Here is a 25,913-nt window from a genome sequence, read left to right on the forward strand (position 1 = left end):
AATCACCTCTCTGACCTCATATGCAACTTTCTTTAAATATGTCCCCTTATTTTCTAATTCCTCTTACTCTCTTACCTATCTATATGTTCCATCTTTGCTTATACCCTATGCAGTCTATTAAAATGTTTTATTATGCACTGTGTTGACATTGTAAGTAGTATAGTATGCTATACTTCGTATTGTTATTTGACTACTTTTACTACTGTAATTGACTATTGCTTATGTTTGATTTATTCTTACTGTACACTGCCTTTAGTGAATCCTTCAAAAAGGTGGTAAATAAATCTTAATAAAAAATAAATGTATGTATTTATTTATTGGGATTTACTAACCACTTTTATGAAGAGATTCACCCAAGGTGGTGTATAGTACGTACATTTACTATAAAACTTACAATTTTGTTAAGAGCATAATAATAGGACAAATGACCAAATATAAACAAAAATACAATCAAAGAAACAAACTTGGAGATAGCAAATTGAAACCTTGTAATAGGTCTACCATGAAACAATATCAGAAATACATACATTTAACAGCACATTAGAACAATCATATAACAGAAATATGATAATCGTCAGCAGAATGCAAATGATACCATAGTAGACAGCATGGAAAAACATGATATATGCATAATGCTCATGATATATGCAGAATACCAGTGAAATACTAAAATAGAAACTAATTACAACATTAAAATAACATAGATATGATGCTAATGCTGTTCTTACAATTCTTAATATATAGCCAAGATATATAGATGGGACAAGATGGATAGTTCAAAGTAATAGGATAAATAGATGGGTGGCCAAACTGGAGGTAAATTATATGTACAGTAGAGTAAGATATGAGGATCAGGTCTAAGGGACAAGGTGTGCAGTAAGCTAGCCCAGGGGCTGAGTGGCTACCAAGCAAAGGTAGCATTGAGTTAGACTAAGTTCCAGGGTATGGAGGTTACTTCTGAGAAGGTCATAAGTACATAAGTATTGCCATACTGGGACAGACCAAAGGTCCATCAAGTCCAGCATCCTTTTTCCATCAGTGGCCAATGCAGGTCGCAAATACCTGGCAAGATCCCCAAAAAAGTACAAAACATTTTATGCTGCTTATCCCAGAAATAGTGGATTTTCCTCAAGTCCAATTTAATAACGGTATATGGACTTTTCCTTTAGGAAGCTGTCCAACCCTTTTTTAAACTCTGCTAAGCTAACCGCCTTTACCACATTTTCTGGCAACGAATTCCAGAGTTGAATTACACGTTGAGTGAAGAAAATTTTTCTCAGATTCATTGTAAATTTACTACTTTGTAGCTTCATCGCATGCCCCCTAGTCCTAGTATTTTTGGAAAGCGTAAACAGACGCTTCACGTCTACCCGTTCCACTCCACTCATTATTTTATAGACCTCTAGGTATCACATTGAACAATTTTTTCTGATGAGGGTACAGATAGTGATGCTTCTTGAGAAGACCTTCTCAAAGGTATGTCAAGAGCTAACTTATTCTTTAAGTACTCTGACCCATTTTGTCTCAGGACCTTGAAAATCAAAGGACCTTGAAAATCATAAGAGTTGTAAATTTAGCCCTGTAAGGTACTGGTAATCAGAAGCGTAGCCAGGTTGAGGTGTCAGGGGGAATGGAGAGTGGATTTCCAACAGTGCCGGTGCATATTTTTCACGTGACAGATTGCATGAAAAATAGGTGTTGGCATTATCAGAAGTCCATTTGGGGGAGCGGTTGCTCCCCTGGCGACCCACCTAACTACGTCTCTGCTGGTAACCAGTAGTTTTTGCTGTAAGGGTGTTAAGTGGTCAAGCCGCTTGCAGTCTTCTATCAGTCGTGGATGTGCACATGGGAGGGTTTATGCACATAATTGTAAAAAAACACTATAATTTATTTGAGTACTTGAAAAATGTTGGCATGGATATTTACACCTGTACAAGGCTGGTGTAAAATGTCCACACCTGCCACTTATGTGGAGTATTTTAAAAGACAAGTTGGTACCCCCTTATAAAATTAACTCTAAAGTATAAGAGACGAAATGTGTGCGCACACATGTACACACACACAAACACTGATTATCTGGAGGTGCCTGTGTTTTTTCACTGGAACACCATAAAGATTCAAACCGCTTAGCTCCCCACAACCCCAGCCATAAAAGCTGTAGTTGCTGAATTTCATTCAGAGCAAATCAATACTGTGACATGCAATGGTAAGGCATTTTTCCTAATGGTCACTCAGAGGCTGATGCAGAAAGCAACCGCAGGCTGAACATGGGTTGTACACGCTGATCGATGAACAAAGGAATTGTGTGTGGGTGTTAGCTCACGTGGGAAGACACAGCACAAGTTGCCTAAAAATGTATGCTAATGAGCTAATTACTCAGTGCAACGTAGGGTACACTGCCCACTTTTTATGTGTGTACAATGCAAAAATTTTTCCCAGAGGATAAAGTGAAAGCACATCATCGGTATCTGTTCTTCTACTCCTAAATATGAGCCTCTCATAATTTTCATGTGCAAACAATTTTTGCAAGGCTCATATTTAGGCGCAGAAAAACAAGTGCTGATGTGTGCCGACACTTTTGCTTTGAGTTTGAAGATGCATACAAGAAGCCGAGCTTACCACAAAACCTCGTGTGCTTGCGTCCAGCATACTCCCACCACTCTTGCTGCAGGTTTGCCACATGAAATCTGCATGCAATGAGCCTTTTGCATAATGGTAGAAACAACACACTCTATTGTGAGCCTTTCTGCATCAGCCCCTCAGCGCCCTCTTCCTCGAGTGCCACGTGAAGAAGTGAAAGTGAAGTCATGGGTCAGCTGTTACCTAAATGGAAGAGTTTCATAGTCCTCTCCTCGAGTTCTCTATTCCAGAACACGCAGCTGTAGTTTTGACTGGAGCTGGGCTTGATCTGGAGAGTGCTGGTTACATTGTACAGTCCATCTGCAGTCATTGTGTGGGATGTGGAAGGAGACAAGTTGCTGTTCAAGCCATTGCTCAGCCAGAATACCTCTGGAAGGGGGAACCCTTCAGACTGGCAGCTCAGAGACACGTCTGTTGCAGAAAATGGAGTTCTCTCTGTCCAAGTAGTTATCTTTGTGAAGGACGCTGTAAATATGAGAGCATACAAACGTTCTTTATTATCCCCACTATTTTTATGCTCCCACACTGAACTTTCTCATTCTATCACTGCTCAGTGCTCAGACAAATTGTTAACAAGCCATAATGCAGTTAGGGTAGGGGATACCTTTAATGAACGCGTAACGATGGGAATTGCTAATGGCTTTTCCTCAGAAAATAAAAGTACATAAGAACATAAGAGTAGCCATACTGGGTCAGACCAATGGTCCATCTAGCCCAGTATCCTGTTTTGAACAGTGGCCAAGCCAGGTCACAAGTACCTGGCAAAAACCCAAATCGTGGCAACATTCCATGCTACAAAACCCAGGGCAAAACCCAGGCCAAGCAGTTGCTTCCCCATGTCTAAATAGCAGACTATGGACTTTTCCTCCAGGAACTTGTCCAAACCTTTTTTAAACCCAGATACGCTAACCACTGTCACCACATCCTCCGGCAAAGAGTTCCAGAGCTTAACTATTCGTTGAGTGAAAAAGTATTTCCTCCTATCTGTTTTAAAAGTAATACTTTTACAATATGCAAAAGCCACCTAGAGGTATTGTCAGCTCTACTCATATATTCTGTTGGCTTTCCTTTAAAACTCTGTACTTCTCCTGGGCTATCAGTACCTTCCTTTTCTGCTGCCATATAAATGTAGCTCATGGAGGCCGAATGATAGGCAGAGACAAAAGGATCAAGTCTGAAGAAAAGCTGAGCCTATGTTCCTAAATTTTAGGTGCCTAGATTTAAATGAATTTTCAGCTTTTGGTGCAGAATGAAATATTTGTACTTTTTTTGAGGCATCTCACCTTGCACTTGCAGAGAGACTTGTTTGTAGTCTGCTCCTCCATAGATGATAAGGCAGCGATAGGTTCCTGCGTCTGTGAGCTTCACATTGCTGATCTCGAGCACAGCTTGTCCCTTGTACAGTTCGTCCTTCAGCAGCGTTGCTCTTCCTCTATAGCTGACGTCTTGCAGGGTGAGGTTCTCCTTCCCACTGTCCACTGCATATATTTCTTTCTCCACCATTTGTGAGGAAGATATTTGATGCCAATAGACCTTTAAGTCTTTCATCCTTAAGCCGCCAGCCACGGGAAATGTGCAGGTCATGTTCACCGTACTGTCATACTGCACGACATAGACAGATCTGGGGACCTGTATCGTGAATAAAGCTATAAATGGGAAATACAACATTATACTGACGTGGTCCAACCCTTTCATAAGTATGTGCTTAAAGTAAACATGCAAACACAGGCAGACTACAAAGGAGATGGTTCTAGAACAATGTGTCTACTTTCCTTTATACAACACTAGTGGAACCAAGCCCGTTTTGTCAAAAATGAAACGGGCCCTAGGAAGGCTCTCGTCTAAGCGATTTTTCCTCTCTTCCTTGCCCTACCCTCCCTGTCCAGCGATTCTTCCCTCCCCTCCCCTCTGTGTCCTGCGATTCTGACCTCCCCTCCATGTCCAGCGATTCTCCTCTTCCCTGCCCTCCCATCCGTGTACCACAATTCTCTCCTCTCCTCCCATCCCATCCATGTCCATCGATTCTCCTCTGCCCTGCCTTCCCCTTGATGTCCTGCGATTCTGTCCTCCCCTCCATGTCCAGCGATTGTCCTGTGCCCTGCCCTCCCATCCGTGGCCCACAATTCTCCTCTTCTCCCATCCCATCCATGTCCATCGATTCTCCTCTGTCCTGCCCTCCCCTTGATGTCCCATGATTCTGTCCTCCCCTCCATGTCCTGTGATTGTCCTGAGCCCTGCCCTCCCATCCGTGTCCCATGATTCTGCCCTCCCTAGTGATTCTCCTCTGCCCTGCCCTCCCATCCATGTCCCGCGATTCTCTCCTCTCCTCCCATCCCATTCATGTCCATCGATTCTCCTCTGCCATGCTCTCCCCTCACCTCAATGTCCCGCGATTCCGTCCTGCCCTCTAGCGTTCCGTTGCCTTCACTTGCTTGCGTTTGTAACATCCTGACGTCATCTCGCCTCTAGCGTTCCCTTCCCTCTCACTGTTCCACCCTCTGACGTAATTTTGTCTTTACACGAGGGCGGGACAGCGAGAGTGAATGGAACGCTGGAGGCTTGCTGACATCAGGATGTTACGAACCCAGCCAGGCTTGGAACATTGACGGTACAAATTGTTATATAGGATTAGTATAATCGAGTATGTATGTGCATTGGCAATTAGGCACAAGAACTGATGCCTGCTGAAACCTGGTATAAATACTGGCACTTGGACACATAAAAGACCCTATTCTATAGCAGTCTCTAAATTTTGGGAATGCCCCAGACCCATCCATGTCCCTCCCCTGGCCACATCACCTTTTGAGTTGCACACGAGACAATTCTGTGACCCATTGTTCTAGAATAGTGCATGGGCAGATCTGTGTGTAAAGTCTCCTAATTAGTACCCATTAACACCTCATTAACTAGTTTGCGCACAGATCTGGGATCAGCGCTCAATTACATGAATTTTAGGAGAAGGATTAAAACAACCTTATTTTAGAAATGTGACTCATCCAGCTCAGGGGCTGGTTAGGATATTTTAATTAATGCAATGATAATCAATCTATTTTATGTATGCTTTTGTCAAATTATGTAATTCTCTTTTATATTGTAACCTGCTTAGAACTGAATAGGTACAAGCGGATAACAAAATTCTATGATTATTATTATATTATTATCTGAGGGATAGTGCTTAGGTGAAATTTTGATATTTATGTGCATATATATGCTCCACCTCGACTTACACCCTATGCTGTCTATTGAGTTGTTTTAATGTGCATTGTGTTGACATTGTAAGTAGCATACTGTGCCACAATATGTACTTGTGATAGTAAAGGGGTCCAAAGAAAGAAAATGTGAGACCTATACCTTAAATCTCTTAATCCTGTTTTGGTTGATATATAACCCTCTGAAGGTCAAATGGACACAGCCCAAAGGGCTCAAATAAAACATATTTCACATTATTCAAGGAAATTATACATTTACAAGGACAACATAATTGAAATACTGCACCGATTGGCAGAACCTTGGAACGATAAATCAAAAGGTTCTTCCGTTGAGTTTCAGTCCAATGAGAAACATCAGGAAAAATAGATACTTCCCCCCCCCATAAAGTTACAGTCCTTTAATCTAAAGAAATGACACAAAAGTGCTTCCTTATCCCGTTGAAATATAAACTAAACCAAAAAAGTAGCTGGAGAAATTACCTCCTCTGCTGAAGTTTCCAGAATGTTAGTTAAATTTAAACTGGCACAGGAAATATCTCCTTGATTAGGTTTCTCTAAAGAGCTAGTACGCTTCTTAACTGAACGTGGAATCAAATATATTGTACTCAAGGGAGTTAAGCAGTCTCCACATATCCAAAAATATCCTTCAGAAATGTATAAATATCTGTAGATGTCAAAACCTTTGGAAAGTTTAATAAGCTCAAGTTCAAGCTTTTTGTATAATTTTCAAAGTTCTCAATTTTCCGATACAAAGCCATTTTATCTTGTACAACAATAGACTGTTGATTTCACCTGTTGAACTTAAGTAGAGGAGTGTGGTAGCCATGTTAGTCCACTCTTAAGGTTATCAATAGAAATCAAACAAAAGAAAACATGGAAAAGAAAATAAGATGATACCTTTTTTATTGGATATAACTTAATACATTTCTTGATTAGCTTTCGAAGGTTGCCCTTCTTTGTCAGATCGGAAATAAGCAAATGTGCTAGCTGACAGTGTATATAAGTGAAAAAGTCAGCATTTTACAGGACCAGGACACTGTACCAGTGACTTCACAGTGAGAATCCTGAAAGGTAACTTTAAAACCATACAAGAACGTAAGACCTTTGAAGTCAGAATGATTGAATATTTTAACACCCAACAGAAAGGATTTAACAAGGATCTGGGGTTCCTAGCCCATTATAAACCATAAAGCTGTATGTCTCTGTTGATCACCCCACCCCTCACCTATCCACACCCATCCTGTTAGAATATCAATGATGTGCTTTGATGTCCCCATGCATACCTCCTACCCACCCCCATCCTCCCACCCTGTCAGACTGTCATAGTAATGCTTGAATGTTTTCACTTATATACACTGTCAGCTAGCACATTTGCTTATTTCCGATCTGACAAAGAAGGGCAACCTTCGAAAGCTAATCAAGAAATGTATTAAGTTATGTCCAATAAAAAAGGTATCATCTTATTTTCTTTTCCATGTTTTATTTTGTTTGATTTCTATTGATAACCTGTTGAACTTGCAACTCCACAGATTCCATCTTCCCTACATAATGTGAACTGAAAAAAATCCACAATATTTTTCCCCCGGTAATTTCCATGTAAATATGATATGAAACGAGATGGCAAATGTTTTCTGTATTGTTTCAAACAAATGTACATCCTTAGTTGGCTGCGATCTTTGCCAAGAGAGAAGTTTCCATAAATCTTTCCCCTTTGATTAAAGTTCCTCAGTACCTTAATACAATTTTGATGCTTTGTTTCACAAGTTACTGAAAATACAGTACAATGCCGACATCTCAATTTGACAGCACCCTGAATTGCCACAGTGTACTGCAGTGGTATGCAGTGTCTGCTGCAGCAAGAACTTTATTTATGCATTGATTGGAATTTTTATGAACTGGTTTTATGAAGAAATCTATCCAAGGCGTGTACAGCAGGTACAGCTTGACATAAAACTTACAGTAAATTAAGTGTGCATTTACTGTTGGGGAGAAGAGTGGGAAGCATGGCACAAAATAGTACAGATCCTCTCTCTTGACTTAATTCTTACCTTCTAACTTGATCCTGTCCCCCTCTTTTGCTCTATTCCCACCCCAGTTCCTTCCTTCCCCCAACTTAGTAAGCCCAACATGGGCTCACAGCACACCAATCTGGAACTATCATTGGCACAGCGCGGGTGCCAGCGGTAGTTCCACCCCAGCACGCAGAATTTCTGGTGCTAGTGGAAATATTCAAAAAATATTTCTGTAGGCACTAATCGGGTAGTGCTGAATACTACCCAGTTACCACCAGGCTAGTGCAGGAGCCCTTACCGCCACCTCAATGTTCAGGATGAAAACTGCAACAAAAGACAGCAGGTCAGATTAAACATGTCTTCTGCTGCCAGCCCGCAGAGATGCATGGTTGGAAGAGGATTGAGTACGGGTAACACATGACAGCCTGTTCATTCTGGGAGGATAGGGAGGGTAGAGAACTGAGGGAAGGCAGGAAGGAGGAGTTAGGGAAAAGACATCCCTCGATGACTAACACCTGGGGCAGCCAACCCATTTGCTACCCCCTAGTTCTGGCCCTGATTTCTAGTCTATTTTAGAAGGACACTTAGGCACCTATGTAAAATGCTGAGGAAAAGCAGCCATAATCGCAGTTAGACTGGAGCAGTGGACATTTCCTCTTAGGGACAGGTGGAATAGTGCATAAAATATGTACATATTTTAGAAAGTGAGGGTGGTGGATATGTGGCATGCCCTCCCGTGGGAGATGGTGGAGATGAAAACGGTAATGGAATTCAAACATGCGTGGGATAAACACAAAGGAATCCTGTTTAGAAGGAATGGTTCCACGGAATCTTAGCGGAGATTGGGAGGCAATGCTGGTAATTGGAAAACAAAATGGGAGCTGGGCAGACTTCTATGGTCTATGCCCTGATTGTGACTGAATAGATAGGGATGGACTGGAGTGTAAATTTTAAGGGGCTTCGATGTTAGCTTCAGAACTTAGTACAAGAACAGTGCTGGGTAGACTTCTATGGTCTGTGCCCTGAGAAAGGCAAGGACAAATCAAACTCGGGTATACATATAAAGTATCATATATCATGTAAATGAGTTTATCTTGTTGGGCAGACTGGATGGACTGAACAGGTCTTTATCTGCCGTCATTTACTATGTTACTATGTAAATTGCAATTCTACCTGCACTCTTCCCAAATTCCACCGTAGAACACACCTACATTGATTAGGAGTAGCCTAATGGTTAGTGCAGTGGACTTTGAAACAAGGGAACTGTGTTTGATTCCCACAGCACCTCCTTGTGACCCTCGACAAGTCACTTAGGGTCATAGGAGCCGACTCCGTGGGTGCTGTGGGTGCTCGAGCACCCCCAATAGTCACCCATCGGAAGTTCCCTGCAGGGCGTCCCCCTTCCCTCCGAAATTTAAAAGTAACTCATCTTACCTCCTCGTCGGAGGAGTTACATCTGCAGCAGCAGCCCAGGAAAAGCGTGCAGGCAGGAGACTCAGAGCTATTCCGTTTGGTCTCTCTGAGCTCTGGTCCTGCCCTCATTTCCTATTTACGCAAGGGCGGGACCAGAGCTGAGAGAGAGCAGACGGAACAGCTCTGAGTCTCCTGCCTGCACGCTTTTTCCTGGGCTGCTGCTGCTGCAGATGTAACTCCTCCAACCAGGGGGTAAGATGAGTGACTTTTAAATTCGGAAGGAGGGAGGGAGATGGGGGGGGCCACCCTGGAACTGGGAGGGAGGGGGAGGGGGCCTGGAACTGGGGGGGAGGGGGATCTGGAACTAGGAGGGTGAGAAGGGGGGCCTGGAATTGGGTGGGAGGGTGAGGGGGGAGCCTGAAACTCAGAGGCAGGGAGGGAGGCAGGCCTGGAACTCGGAGGGGGAGGAGAGGGGGCCTGGCCTGGAACTGGGAGAGTGAGAGGGGGGGCTGGAACTCGGAGGCAGGGAGGGAGGCTTGGAACTCAGAGGGAGGGATAGGGGAGTGGGGAGGGGGGCAGGGGAATGCACCACCTGTAAAAAAAAAAAAAAAATTCAGCACCCCCAATCATTTTGAAAAGTTGGCTCCTATGCTTAGGGCCCCTTTTACAAAAACATGCTAGTGTTTTTAGCTCACGCATTAAATATGCATGTGCTAAACATAAGAAATGCCCATATAGTCCTATGGGCAGTGGTGTGCTGGAGCACGCTCTCACAGGCTCGCAAGAGCCAGTTGTTAAGTTTTTAAGAATTTTGGGAGCCGGTTGTTAAAGTAGGGCCCTCCATGGCTACTTTAACAACTGGCTCCCAAAATGTGGGCTTGGGCCCCCTGCTGAATTATCTTTAACTTTGCTGGTGGGGATGCTGAGCCCTGTCAGCCAAGTAAATAGACTACTGCTGCTCCCCGCTCCTTGTTTCCAGCTCTGGGCAGCAGGCTGGGACTTCTCGAGCATGTGAGAGAAGTTCCAGCATGCTGCTCAGAGCAAGATGTTGGGAGTGGTGGCAGTCCATTTAGTGGCTGCCAGCAAAGGTATGCCTAGCGTGCCCGCAAGAAGGGAGAGAGGAGAGAGAGGCAAGTGTTGCTCCCACCCCCCCCCCCCCCGCCCACCCCTAGCCCTTCCAACTGCAGAGCTGGCTACGTCCGGAGAAAGAGCCTGTTGTTAAAAATTTACCAGCACACCCCTGCCTATGGGTGTCTCTTGCGTTTAGCATGTGCTAAAAACACTAGCACGCCTTTGCAAAAGACCCCCTTAACCTTCCATTGCCCCAGGTATAAAATAAGTATCTGTGTATAATATGTAAACCACTTTGACTGTAATCACAGAAAGGCGGTATATCAGATCCCATTCCCTTTCCCTTATATGTGCTTCTCTGTAACCAGGTATACTTTTACATGTATAATATGTGGGGAATTTTATAAAGACCCTTATGGGTGCTTAAAGCAAGTTTTTACATGCATAAAATGTTCATGAAATTACTTCTAAATGATTTCAAAAGAGTCCTCTAATCACCTCCCTTTACTCCATTTTAGGAGTCCTATGTTTTTCATGGCCTGTGATAAATACAGTTATGCCTACATAATGAGAAAACTCATTACCATCAGAGTATTATGTTTGCATTACAGCATTGCACTATTTGAAAACAAGCCATGCTTTTGACATTGCCAAAAACACTACATGAAAATACACAGATTATCAGTGCCACACAATCCAGTTGGATAACCTGGATGCCCTTTATTCTGTTTGCAACATGCTGGATGGAATACTGTGACTGCTCACTCATCACATTAGAAAGCAGTAGGACTCTAAATAGCCAAGAGGAACGGCCAATGCAACTCCCATATCTGTAGATTTTTAGAAATTATGGTGCTCATTTTAGAAGGGCTACTTCATGATTTATTTATTTATTTATTTATTTATTGCATTTTTATCCCACATTTTCCCACCTCTTTGCAGGCTCAATGTGGCTTACATTATGCCGCAATGACAATTGCCATTAACGGAATGAGAAGAACAGAGTGTTATTACAATTAAGGTACATAAGATATCAAGAAAATTGGAAGTAAAGAAATAATTAATACATATCAGATATGTAAAATGTAGGATAAAGTATAGCGTTAAATAATAACAGTGAAATTAAAGTAGCCAAATTAAGGAATTCAGTGTTGATTAGTTCTAATACAGATTTGATGGTAAGTCTTTTATGAAGGATTCTTTTTATAGGTCTCGTTGAATAAGACAATACATCATGAATAGTGGAAATACATGATAAGATAGATATTTAGTATTACAGATGGATCTTGGGTGACATGATTATGATAAGACATGATAGTAGTCTAACAAGCAGATATAATAAGTCTATTCTGGATATATGTGGAGAGGTTCACATTTGTTGGTCTTTGTGGTATGCCTTGTACAACCCAGTATTTAAATGTTTATAGTGGATAAACGTCTAAATACTGAGTTTACAAAGTTGGGATATATTGCATCTAAAATGTACATATCAGAAAGGGGGTGTGATCTGGGTATGTTTTGGGGTAGCACTAGGGTAGGCCTAACAAATAAACGTGTACGCTCCCATTTCAGAAGGGAAATGTATGTCTGTGTCCCAAAAGATCAACATTGGGATTTACAGCTGCTACCCCGGGAGGTCTAGATTTCAGGAAAGTGCTCGAATTGAGCAGCGTTCCACTGGAGGGATTAGGGAAGGTTGCCCTCTTATTCCCCAGTGGTTGATACCGCACTCCCACCCCCCCACCTAAGTGAAATTGATAAGAGATACCAGGCTGTGTGACAGCTTCAGGAAAAATAAATGTTTATGTTTCTAAAATTTTTATGTTCCTTCACATACATGTGTATGTTGCTTTTTCTATTTTGCACTGACTCATTATCAATTCATCGTGTGTTAAGCGAGTGACCCCTGAGGCAGACAGGTGTGTACGTTCAAATGACGGCCCTGTGTTGGGTCTAATACATGAGTGGTGCAAATAAAGATTAATACACTACCCATCCAGCTGCAAGTCTTCTTGGTCCACCCCTACTTTTGCATTTGGTTGCTCTGTGCGTAGGGGTTCCTTTACCTTTTGGGGGGGGGGGGGGGGGGGTTGTGCTTTTTCAGAGCATACATGTCTATGTGCTGGCATATAAATATTTTATCTAATATTTTATATGCTTATATTCTAAAATGGATGCTCCCACTGCATGTACCCGGCACAAAAATGGCCATTCCTCAATGTATTTTAGAACAGGTTCTTCACTGGTGGATCCTGTACGAAATTACTGGTAGAACCTGAGATATCCCAATCTGGATGTCTCAATTCCTGTTTGTATGTCCTTTCTAAAATGCTGCTCCATTTAAATCACTCAATGGCCCGATAATATTTGTTTTGTATAATTGTGGGTCGGATGTAGCATCACAAATTGTCCATTAGCAGCTAAATAACACTCCTAAACTAAACAGATGGATAGAGGCCATTGAATTTACAGATTAAGATAAACACTGGCATTTAACTTAATCAAACTACAGGCCAGCTGTAAATCTGGCCCTTTGTTTTTGGCATCAAATGCTTATGTTGTACTGATAAAACAGCTGAGTTAATGACTTTCATAAAGAGGCAAAATACTTTAGCTGTCACCATAAAAAGGGACTTTCTGAGCAGCACTATTATTAGAAGAAATACATCCAACTGCATCAGCAGATTCCACAGTACAGAGTGTATCTCATCTGGGTCTGCTCTTTTTTTTCTGCAGAAATATTGACACTTGAAAGTGCATTGTTACCCCTCCCCTCCCCTCCCCCATTTTGTACTTTGTTTTAGTTTTGGTTTATTTTTGAATTAGGAAATGAGCAGCAGACAGATCATTTCCAGGTGAGGAGGACTGACGCCTGTAGGCAATATCCAAAATGTCCTCCCTATTTGGGAGCACTGAACTACATGCATCTGGTAGTAATAACAGGATGGGGTGGCAGTAAATCACGCTTATAGGCCCCCTCCCATCCCTTCCCCCCTTCTAACAATCCTTTTGGTGGGGTTGCTTTTGTTGTGCCTTCTACTGTGATATTTTAGTGCCTAAGGTATATAATGGGGAACTTTCCAGGTCTGGGAGGAATGAGGTAAGAGCAGCAGAAGTCCCTGCCTTTAGGGGACGGATTTGTGATCATATGAATAATGCGGCCCACAACAACATTTGTTTCTTTGACTGGTTAAATCATTGTACCACAAAGGTTTAGTTGTCTTTGTCTGGCTAAGCCACTGTGTGTCAGGAGTAGGTGGTCAGAGGAAGCCTCAGGAGAGAAAACAGAGAGAATTGGAGGAATGAAAAGAAACTTCTGAGAGCTGAGTCTAAGAGGGCAAAGTTCCAGAACTAGAAGAACTTGGACTTGTGCCTGATGTCTGAGACTTGCATCTAGTCTAAAGGTAAAGGGAGGAAGGAGAGGGAAGGGGGTGATGGCCTGGAGGGCTTTCAAGATGGCAGCTTAAGCCATTTGTTCTGCAGCAAGTCATTCCTTAAAATCATAATTCTACTGCTCAAAGACCCTTTGATATATCTTCCAGTGCTGCAATAAGAACTTGATAAGGCCATTACCAAAATTGTGAAAGGGGACTCAACATTTACCATGGCTTAGGCCCTAATGAGACACAGTCTGAAGATAAGAGAGGAGGTACAACCCAGTCAGAAAAATAAAATGGTCAGATCCAGCAAAGGTATAAACTAGTATTTTATTTTGTATTGATTATAATATGCTAGCTTTAGGAATATGCATTTCTTATAGTTTTATATTTTGCTAAGGACAGGAGGACACCTAAGATTGTTCTAGCTGGGAACCTACCTGGGATGTGCCCAGGAGAGGAATTAGGTGGGTTCTTTAGGTTATTTAAGGCCCAAACTTTGGAGGGGAAGTGTCCTTTTACTCCTGTTTTCTGCCTCCCAAGAAGGATGGAGAACTTCAGGTCCTGAAAGGGTGGGCCTCTTAGAACTAGAGCAGTCAAAGGGCAAAGGAAAAACAGGGATTAACCTGCACAAGTGCCAGGGCACAGAAAGAACTCCCAGTGAAAGGGGGGGGGGGGGGAGGGGTTGGTGCTACCCTGGACCCAAGGGATCCAGGGGAACAAGAGAGACTAGGAGTGTTTCCCTCATGAATAAGTCCTGCTACCAAATACAGTGAGGAGCCCAGTGGTACAAGGTTGGAGCTAACCTGGAAAGGTGGAACTCATGAGGAGCTAAGATAGTAGTGGGTTGTGGAAAGAAGTGTCCTTCAAAAACTACAGAGGAATTTCAATGTGAGAAAGAGAGAGCAAACAAACATGAGAGGAGAATCTGTTAGAATAATTATGGAAGAAACTGTGTATTTAAACTACACTTAAAGAACCTGTAAATATTGTCTAGAGAATACTTCACAGAAGGCACTGTATGGCAACTGTTGAGTTGAATTTGTCTAGCAAAGTTGGAGTTTCAGTTACACAACTGAATGGGCTTAGCTATAGTAGAAACAGGCTGCTAATACCAAATTTATAAAGAAGATAGAGCAGCTTTTAAACTAGAACCTAGGAAAAAGCCAATAGTCACTCAGGAATGTATGAAGCAAAGCATCTCCCCTGTGTTCATATCGTTGCATCCATCATCACTACTTTATATCCCTATCCTCTCCCCCTGTATCCAGCATCACTCCTCTGTGTCCCCCCAAGTCCAGCATCTCCCTTCTGTGTTCCTATTCCCCCACCCCCATGTCTAGCATCTTTCCTCTCTGTGCATATATCCCCTCCCATGTCCGGCATTGCCCCTCTGTGACCCTATACCATCCCCTTGCAGCACCTTCCCTTTGTGTCCCTGTCCATATGCTCTCCTCCATGCCCATCATCTCCCCTCTGTTTCTGTATATCTCCCTGTGTCCAGCTTCTTCCCTCTCTTCTCCCCCACATTATTATGTCTCTTTCCTCTCTAACGCCACCCCCTCCAGCTCTCCCTCTTTCTTTCCTCCCCCGAGTCCCCCCTCTAGCATCTGGCTTACCTGCCCTCCCTTTCTCCATTCACTGTATGTTCAGTATTTGACTCTCTCTTCCTTCATCTCCTTGGTTTGGCATCTCTTTCCCTTCCCTTCTTTTCCCTCTCCCCCTGTAGGTCCAGCATTTCTCTCCCTTCTCTACAGCCCCCCTGCCCCCTCAGAGATCCAGTACCTCTCTCCCTTCTCTCCAGCTCCCTCACAGGTCCATTATCTCTCTTACTTCCCTCCAGCCCCCTTCTGTGGGTTCAGCACCACTTACCCTTCTCTCCAGCCTCCACTCCCCATGGGTCCAGCTGTAGGGACAAAACAGCGGCCTCTATCCCCCCTCCAGCCCCCCCATCCAATACTTCTCTTCCTTACCTCCAGCCCCAGTCCCTGCCCAGTGGATCCAGTACCTCTCTACTTTTCCTAGTCTTCCCCCCTCCTCTGTGTCCAGCACTCTTTCCTCCAGCACCCTCCACCCACAGGTCCAGCCTGTTGTCTTTTTCCTCTCTCTCCTGCCATGGTGCTTCAGCCTTATATTATTGAGCCACCTGACAGCAATTCCCACAGGCCTGCTCCGGGGCCTACCCTCTGCCAGGTTCCACCTTCGCAAAGCAGGAAGTTGCATCAAATGGTGAGACCCAGCAGAGGGAAAGCCCAGAGCAGAACAGTGGGAATCACTGTAGGGCAGCTCAGTAATGTAAAGTAGAGGCATCGCGGCAGGAGGTGGAGGGAGGAAGACACAGAAATGATGGGCCTGCAGGACAGGGGTGGGAGCAAAGAGAAAGGAGCGAGGTGTTGGACCAGCAGGAGGGGTAATCAGAATTAATCATGCTTTTTTTTTTTACTGTGGAAGAGCTTTTACTATTTCCATAGGGCAGTAAAACGTTTTGCTTCCATGGTAATTTTTCTGTTACTGTGGATTTATCATGACTTACCATGTGTTCCTGTCCTCATGCCTTTCTCTAGACCCAACGTCAGACCTTGGCACTGACACCTCACTTAGGGCCCTGTTTACTAAGCTGCACTATAGGCGCATTAATGATTTTAACATGCATTAACCATTTACACACGTTAACCATGTATGGGCCTACAATATCCCTATAGGTGCCTACATGGTTAGCGCGCGCGCTAATTGTAGGCATGTTAAAAATGCTAACGTGCCTTAGTAAACAGGGCCCTTAGCCTGAAAACACAAATTTCTGCACCTTTGCCTGAAGATGAAGTTGGATCAGGATCCCTTGCTTACGTTGGTTTAGTGCTTTTGGTCAGTTTGACTGTGATAGAAAGGGAAAGGCCTTTCATGCCAGAGGAATCCATTGCGTCCAATCCAGAAAGCATGGTTGCTGGTGTTTGGAGGTATAGTATGAGTGGAAGAGTAAGAACCTGTCAACAGGGATGGACCATGGGTGGTTAGTCTGCCTCCCGTATTGCAGTAAGATTTGAATAAATCCACCGGAGTGGATAAAGAACAGCAATGTCCCACGGATAAATCTCAGAAGCAAAAAAGGAGTGGGAATGGAACCAGGCTCTTCAATGAACAAACCGGAGACGTTCAAAGTTGGAAATATATTTTAATGAATAGCGACTCTAAGGAAAAGTTGGCAAACAAGGCATTTTACATAGCAGTGGCGTAGCCACAGGTGGGCTTGGGTGGGCCCACCCAACAGTAGCACATGTTTAGTGGTAACTGGTGGGAATCCCAAGCTCCGCCAGCTGAAGATTTTCCCCTGATGGTGTAACGGTATCAGTTTATTACTGAAATATGTAGCATATTTGCTGGATATATATACAGCAATATATTTGTGTATCTTTTAAAAATATATATTTGACACAGCAGCAGAGAGAATAGTTTTATTTCAAGCCTCTCTCTCTCCATTCCTTTTTTCTGGGAGCTTCTGAGAGCAGGAATAAGTTAACTACAAACACTTAACAAACACAAAAGAGCTTCCTCTGCCCTCCCACCTAACAAAAGATGGACTAAGGTGGACACCTGAATACTCAGAGGAAGCATAAACAGGACATTTGCTTGTCAAAGGTATACCTGCCCCTCCCATCAGCTTCCAGACATGTGCAGAAAGGAAGGACTTGTAATGTGTATCTGCCCCAGAGACTGAACAGGACATCAAAAGACATTTGCCAGCAAACTCCAGACTGTAAGTCTCGTGATGTCATAAGACATGGGACCAACTCAGGGGTCGTGTGCAGACATGAGACTACATTAACCATAATGCCTTGCAAAATATCCAAGACATGCACACACCATGCTTCTCTGCTAACATTATAAAAGGCCTGGAAACAGCCCAGCTCGCTCTCTTGAAACCTGCTGCTCTTGAAACCTGCTTCTCTTGGAACCTGCCTCTCTTGGAACCTGCTCCTCTTGGAAACCTGCCTCCTCCTCTTGGAACCTGCTGCTCTCTTGGGATCTGCTGATGCCTTGCTCCTGAAACATGTGCTCATCAATCAGCTGGACCACAGCATGCTTGTAACAAGGACTTGTAAGTTGATCTAGCTGCTACTTTGTTCTATTTTATGCACAGATTACCTGTAAAGATTCCTCTTAAAAACCTACCTCTCGTGTGAAATTGTATATTAAATCAATCTTTTTTGAATCTAAAAATACGGTCTCTTTGTGTTCTGAGTATATTGAAGCTATATATACTTAATCTATTTAATTTATTGCAATTATCACCTTTGGTGATTGGTGGAGAAATTAATATCCTAAAACTTATAAATACAGCAAGTTGCTCTCGAGCTATTTTCCCCAAAATAACTCATTTCTTCCAACATATTAATTGCTGGAGAAGTGGGTAGAATTTCTTGTAACAATGGTAACGAAAACGCTACTCTCCATGACACCGGCACATGCGCATTCTCAGTTTTCAGTGCAAGCCTGCTGCCAAGGTAGAAAGAAGCGTTTTCCCACCAGCTGAGATAAATTTATTTTTTTGGGGGGGGGGGGGGGGGGGGGGGGGGAAGAACACTTGGTGCCCACCCAATTCTTGCCTAGATCCACCCAAAATCTGTTGTCTGGCTACACCTCTGCTACATAGTCACTGGTAAGTGAAGTGCTGGTCTTAAAAAAGACCTTTGGGGTATACTCTGGGCAAGTCACTTAACCGTCCATTGCCCCATGTAAGCCGCATTGAGCCTGCCATGAGTGGGAAAGCGCGGGGTACAAATGTAACAATCAGTATAACAAACTGTAAAAACTGGACCAGCACTTTACTTACCAATGACTCTATGTAGTACGCTTTGTTTGCCAACTTTTCCATACATAACATTCAGACTCCTGAGGAAGGCACTTGCAGTGCCAAAACAGGGCACCTTGTAGAGTCTCTATTCATTAAAATATATTTCCAAGGTTCAATCTGTGCTGCAAAAACAGAATGTTAAGATTCAATGTATTCCAGCTACGGAGTCTGCTATGCTTAAGGATTTGTCTGCTTTTATATAAAATTGAAAATTTGGAAAATACTGTGTAGAGTTCTAATTAAGACTGATTAATTTTTCAAAATTTGCTGTTGTGACACCAAGAATGTTTAAGAGATATCTAACTGAACATTTGAAAATTACAGCTGAACTTGTTCTACCTGTGGCTAAAATATATTATTTGACTCCTCGGAAAAATTTGGAAAAGTCCTCTCAAGAGGTGAATAACTTGGAAACTTCTTTAGATATCTCTACTGTTTCTCATAGAGAGCAATGGGAATTTGTTTTGGAGCTACCTGAAAATACTAATGTTCTGGTTTTTAAGCTCTTCTGAGGTAGTCACATCTTCCTGCATACAAAATATATTTCCATCCCTTTTTTGCAGATGGACATCAATTCTTTTACATAATTTTTTTTCCAGCATTCCATTTCTTAGAAAGAATAGTGAGTTAAAGAAACAGCAATCAAGGCCCTGATTGATTGCTTCCTCCTTTTGATTCAGTCGCCTATTTCAGCTACTGAAAGTTAACAGGAACCTTAATTAACATGTAAAGATATCATCTTACCTATCACCAGGTGAACTATGCTTTCCAGCAGAAGCAGGACTTGGAATGTGAACATTTTGTCACCAGGACCTGAAACGCAAGCACAGATTCAAATTCATACACTGTCAGCCACCTCAGCCTCAGCTGAAGGAGTGGAACTGAAAGTGAATCAGATCATAAATTGCCCCTAACCTGGTGCTGTTGACACCACAACTTTACAGAGCTCCAATGTTATGTCAGCTGCTACAATGTTATTCCTTCATTTCCTCAGTCAGGCACTCCCACTCCAGAGCAACATCAGGCAGGGACGTAGGCAGACCTGCCATTTTGAGTGGGAACAGAGTTAACCTGGGTGGGCCCTTCTCACCCCCAATGCTACCCCTGTATATACATACAATATAGTGGGGTTTTTTTTAAATGACCCAATATCTGCCCGTTTCTCTCTGAACCCCCTCCCCCGGTCCTACCTCAGAGCCATTGTCCATCGCAATTCCTATAGGCATCGTGCGCCAGCCCTGCAGGCTTCTCTCTACCACATTCCCACCCCAAAAACAAGAAGTGACATCATTGAGGGCAGGACATGATAGAGAGAAGCCTGCAGGGCCGGCGCAGGATGCTGCCAGCAGTAGCTCTGAGGTTGACTGGGATGGGGGTAGAGAGACGGGCAGATGCCAGGCCACAAGTGAAGAGGGAGAGAGCGTAGTGAGGTGCTGCCACTGAAGAGTTTTGGGGGCCTCATAGGCTGCTGACTGGGTGGGCCTGAGGCAAGAATGGGTGGGCCTGTGCCCACCCAGGCCCACCCTTAGCTACGCCACTGATATCAGGACTGCACCATCAGCACTACAAATAACAGGTGTTGTGGGATATAAAGTTGCCTTCAAACCAGAAGGATTTCTTCTGACCAAGCTGCATCTAAATCTCACATTTTCCAACTGGTACCTGCTGAATTCTGTTTTCATATTGCTTCATTTATTTAAAAACCTTTAAACACTAAAATGAATACATTAGCAAGAATATTCTTTCATTTTATCGACCCAGCTTCTATTGGGCAATGGTGCCATAGGTCATCGCCTAGATCTGTTCTGAAAATAGGCAATATATCACTTGTACCAAATAATTAAGTTCAGACACCCATTTTCAGGCTCAAAGAATAGTTAGGCTCTGGAACTCACTGCCGGAGGATGTGGTAACAGCGGTTAGTGTATCTGGGTTTAAAAAAGGTTTGGACAAGTTCCTGTAGGAAAAGTCCATAGTCTGTTATTGAGATGGACATAGGAGAAGCCACTGCTTGCCCTGGGATTGGTAGCATGGGATGTTGCTACTAATTGGGTTTCTGCCAGATACTTGTGACCTGGATTAGCCACTGTTGGAAGCAGGATACTGGGCTAGATGGACCATTGGTCTGACCCAGTATGGCTCATCTTATGTCCTTATGTCTAGCCCAGCCATTACAGCTACAGAGATAGGCATAGGATCCAAGATCATGGTTTTCTCTAGAGCCTAGTGTGCATCTAGCCTGAATCTGGATACTTAGTGCTAGATTCTATATATGATAAAATGAGGTGAAAAAAAAACTTAGAGGAGCGGCTGTGAGGGTCAGAAATTTACATCAGGTGTGGATGCTGTTCAAAAACACCATCCTGAAAGCCCAGGTCAAATATATTCAGGGTATTAAAAAAAGGAGGACGGAAGACCAAATGACAGCCGACGTGGTTAAAAAGTGAGGTGAAGGAAGCTATTAGAGCTAAAAGAAAATCCTTCAGAAAATGGAAGAAGGAACCGACTGAAAATAATAAGAAACAGTATAAGGAATGTCAAGTCAAATGCAAAGTGCTGATAAGGAAGGCTAAGAGGGACTTCGAAAAAAAGATTGTGTTGGAGGCAAAAACACATAGTAAAATTTTCTTAGGTATATTAAAAGCAGGAAGCCTACGTAGGTTACTTATGTCAGACGAGGGCGGGACCAGGAGGAATGGAGGGACGTCCGAAGATGCGATGCGATCAGCTGTTCTTCCCCGTGCTGTGCAGCGACTTCACACAGAGGTGAGAGGTGCTGTGAGGGCCCGGTAAGACAGGGGGGGGTGGCGGCGATGACCTCAGGGGGGCGGCGGGGGCGGGGCATGGGGGCGGAGGATGGCGGGAGGTGGAGCTGAGGAGAACAAGAGGAAGCGAGGAAGGGAGGGGGGCCGGGGCTGCCTAAAGTTTTGATTTTTTAATGCAGGGGGGAGTGGGGAGCAGCGGCGACCTCAGGCGGGGGGGGGGGGGGGGGGGGGGGGGCAAGGCCGTCCATAAAGGACGTGTTTGTTTGTTTTTCACATTTGTGGCATGCGCAGAGCAGCTAGCATAACGCTTGGCTGCTCTGCGCATGCTTTACGGGCCGATTACCGACGGTTTTAACGAAGGGTTAGTGAATGCAAGTGAGCTGCAACGAGCAGCTCATTTGCATTCCCTTTCTTTTGTGTATAACCATTCCGTACCGATTCGTTATGGAATTCAGTACGGAACGGCTCTAACGAGGACTTTGTGCATCTTGCCCCTAGAGATGGGAGTAACTAGTGAGGTAATTAAATTTGCTGACGACACAAAGTTATTCAAAGTCGTTAAATCGCGGGGGGATTGTGAAAAATTACAAGAGGACCTTATGAGACTGGGAGACTGGGTGTTTAAATGGCAGATGACATTTAATGTGAGCAAGTGCAAAGTGATGCATGTGGGAAAGAGGAACCCTAATTATTGCTACGTCATGCAAGGTTCCACGTTAGGAGTCACGGACCAAGAAAGGGATCTAGGTGTCATCGCTGATGCTGCGTTGAAACCTTCTGCTCAGTGTGATGCTGCGGCTAAGAAAGTAAATAGAATGTTAGGTATTATTAGGAAAGGAATGGAAAACAAAAATGAGGATGTTATAATGCCTTTGTATCGCTCCATGGTGCGACCGCACCTTGAATATTGTGTTCAATTCTGGTCACCGCATCTCAAAAAAGATATAGTGGAATTAGAAAAGGTGCAGAGAAGGGCGACGAAAATGATAAAGGGGATGGGACAACTTCCCTATGAGGAAAGGCTAAAGCAGCTAGGGCTCTTCACCTTGGAGAAAAGGCGGCTGAGGGGAGATATGAAGGAGGTCTATAAAATAATGAGTGGAGTTGAACAGGTAGATGTGATGCGTCTGTTTACGCTTTCCTAAAATACTAGGACTAGGGGGCATGCGATGAAGCTACAATGTAGTAAATTTAAAACGAATCGGAGAAAATGTTTCTTCACTCAACGTGTAATTAAACTCTGGAATTTGTTGCCAGAGAATGTGGTAAAAGCGGTTAGCTTAGCGGAGTTTTAAAAAGGTTTGGACCACTTCCTAAAGGAAAAGTCCATAGACCATTATTAAATGGACTTGGGGTAAATCCACTATTTCTGGGATAAGCAATATAAAATGTTTTGTACTTTTTTGGGATCTTGCCAGGTATTTGTAACCTGGATTGGCCACTGTTGGAAACAGGATGCTGGGCTTGATGGACCTTTGGTCTTTCCCAGTATGGCAATACTTATGTACTTATGGTGCCAAAAAAAATCAGCGCCCCCCCAAAAAACGCTATTCTATTAGCCACGCTTAAAGTTAGATGCAGTTTATAGAATAGGGCTTATGCCTGGGAATCGTGCCTAACTTTAGGTGTAGCTATTTGTACTCACTGAAACGTGGTGCAAATGTATTCTAGATTTGTTAAATGTATTCTGTTAGTTTTAGGAATGCCCCCATTACGCCCATGACCCTCCCATTTCTGTGCCCCCTTTTTTAGATCGCATGTAAATTTTAGGCGCCGATCCCGTGCCTAAATTTACGCATGTACATGCTAATTAAATCTAATTAGTGCTAATAATTGCTGGTTAAAAAGCCAAATATTGGCAGTAATTGGCTCATTATTCGATTAAATTGCGTGTGAAATTAGGCACATCCAAGTTTGGCAACTTTTATAGAATTAGGGGGTTAGGGACTAATTTTAGAAAGCAAAATACTGTTATCAAATGATGTGAGGGCACATACAGGTAAAAGGAGTGCAACACAATACTGTGTCTACTTCTATGCAATATGTATATAGATATACCTGGGGGTGTCATTTGGGCAGATCTAGGGCGGAGCTGTGATTTTACACCCGTGTTTTATAAAATGTGTACTTGCTTTCACACATCTACACCTTCTTCAGAGTGGTATCATTTGTGCACTATTGGGAGTCATTTTCCAAGCTTATTTTTTAAAGGCCATTCTAAAATAGACACGTGAGTAACATAGTAGATGACGGCAGAAAAAGACCTGTACGGTCCAACCAGTCTGCCCACAAGATAAACTCATATGTGCTACTTTATGTGTATACATGACCTTGATTTGCAACTGCCATTTTCAGGGCACAGACCATAGAAGTCTGCCCAGCACTAGCCCCGCTCTGCCACCCAATCTCTGCTAAGCTTCTGAGGATCCATTCCTTCTAAACAGGATTCCTTTATGTTTATCCCACACATTTTTGAATTCCATTACCGTTTTCATCTCCACTACCTCCCGCGGGAGGGCATTCTAAATATCCACCATTCTTCCCGTGAAAAAATACATCCTGACATTTTTCTTCAGTCTGCCCCCCTTCAATCTCATTTCATGTCCTCTAGTTCTACCGCCTTCCCATCTACGGAGAAGGTTTGTTTGCGGATTAATACCTTTCAAATATTTGAACGTCTGTATCATATCACCCCTGTTTTTCCTTTCCTCCAGGGTATACATGTTCAGGTCAGCAAGTCTCTCCTCATATGTCATGTAACGCAAATCCCATACTATTCTCGTAGCTTTTCTTTGCAGAGCTTCAATTCTTTTTACATCCTTAGCAAGATACGGCCTCTAAAACTGAACACAATACTCCAGGTGGAGCCTCACCAACAACTTACAGGGGCATCAACACCTCCTTTCTTCTGCTGGTCACACCTCTCTCTATACAGCCTAGCAACCTTCTAGCTACGGCCACCGCCTTGTCACACTGTTTCGTTGCCTTCAGATCCTCAGATACTATCACCCCAAGATCCCTCTCCCCGTCCGTACATATCAGACTCTCACTGCCTAACACATATGTCTCCCGTGGATTTCTAGTCCGTAACTGCATCACTTTGCATTTCTTCGCATTGAATTTTAATTGCCAAAACTTAGACCATTCTTCTAGCTTCTGCAGATCCTTTTTCATGTTTTCCACTCCCTCCCGGGTGTCCACTCTGTTACAAATCTTAGTATCATCTGCAAAAATGCAAACTTTACCTTCTAACCCTTCGGCAATGTCACTCACAAATATATTGTACAGAATCGGCCCCAGCACCGATCCCTGAGGCACTCCACTACTCACCTTTCCCTCATCCGAGCGAATTCCATTAACCACCACCCTCTGGCATCTGTCCGTCAACCAGTTCCTAATCCAGTTCAACACGCTGGGTCCTATCTTCAGCCTGTCAAGTTTACTCAAGAGCCTCCTGTGGGGAACCGTGTCAAAAGCTTTGCTGAAATCTAAGTAGATTACATCCATAGCTCGTCCCTGATTCAATTCTCCTGTCACCCAATCAAAGAATTCAATGAGATTCGTTTGGCACGATTTCCCTTTGGTAAACCCATGTTGTCTCGGATCTTGCAACTTATTGGCTTCCAGGAAATTCACTATCCTTTCCTTCAGCATCCCTTCCATTACTTTTCCAGTAACCGAAGTGAGGCTTACCGGCCTGTAGTTTCCAGCTTCTTCCATATCACCACTTTTGTGAAGAGGGATCACATCCGCTGTTCTCCAATCCCACGGAACCTCTCCCGTCTCCAAGGATTTATTAAACAAATCTTTAAGAGGACCCACCAGAACCTCTCTAAGCTCCCTCATTATCCTGGGATGGATCCCGTCCGGTCCCATGGCTTTGTCCACCTTTAGATTTTCAAGTTGTTCATACACACTCTCTTCAAGTTGTTCATACACACTCCTTACGTTTGTAGATATTTCACATGGGTGCCCTGCTATGAAATTACCCCTAAGTACCACTGTTGTGTGATGGCTGATGCTTTGTTTCTCTGTTTCGCTACCCTAGGGGCTGTGAACACTGTCTCTAAAGTACCAGCCACCCTGAGGAGCAGAGCTGAGCTTAAACAGCAATTCAGATCTTCCCATATGGGCATCATCAAAGCTTGTTGGTAGAATGCCAAAAAGCCACCATCGTCATTGGGCCCCTCTGAATGGTGCAGCGAGGAATCCTGCCTCCCTCCATCCTGCATGCAGGTACCCAGCTAGTGTAGATTTTGGAACCATAAGCTTTAAGAAAAATGTGCAGCTCTCTGTGCCAACCCAGAACACTGTGAGAACTTTAAAAAATCCTTGGGATGCAGCATCTATTCTGGTTGGGAACCAGTATGTCATCTGGTGTTTCAGTGCCACAGAGTGGCAGGCATGCTGAGAACTGCCAATCCCTGTACTAAGGACTCCTTTTTACCAAGCCATGCTAAAAAGTGGCTGCGCTGTTGTCAGCATGTGGGTTTTTCACGTGTTGTGGCCACTTATAGCATGGTGCTGAAATGGCCGCCTTGCCATATTGTTTTTTTGTCATGGCCATTACCGCGGGA

General features: G+C 43.6%; 1 protein-coding gene across 3 annotated transcripts in view; it reads right to left on the minus strand.

Annotated features, from left to right (window-relative positions):
- LOC115463366 (programmed cell death 1 ligand 2-like) overlaps positions 1 to 25,913 on the minus strand; it is a 120,702-nt gene that overhangs the window by 58,691 nt on the left and 36,098 nt on the right. For 2 of the 3 annotated variants that reach the window (XM_030193797.1, XM_030193796.1), the window contains exons 2-4: positions 19,316 to 19,384; positions 3,924 to 4,286; positions 2,824 to 3,105 (exon numbers count right to left, since the gene is read on the minus strand). In XM_030193797.1, the coding sequence (XP_030049657.1) occupies positions 2,824 to 3,105; positions 3,924 to 4,286; positions 19,316 to 19,370 (700 nt within the window). In that variant the 5' untranslated portion in view covers positions 19,371 to 19,384. Of the gene's footprint in view, positions 1 to 2,823; positions 3,106 to 3,923; positions 4,287 to 8,159; positions 8,214 to 19,315; positions 19,385 to 25,913 lie in introns of those variants that run through there. The other variant, XM_030193798.1, reaches the window with a different exon arrangement.

This window comes from Microcaecilia unicolor, chromosome 2 (assembly GCF_901765095.1).
Source record: "Microcaecilia unicolor chromosome 2, aMicUni1.1, whole genome shotgun sequence".
NCBI classification, from domain to species: Eukaryota; Metazoa; Chordata; class Amphibia; order Gymnophiona; family Siphonopidae; genus Microcaecilia; species Microcaecilia unicolor.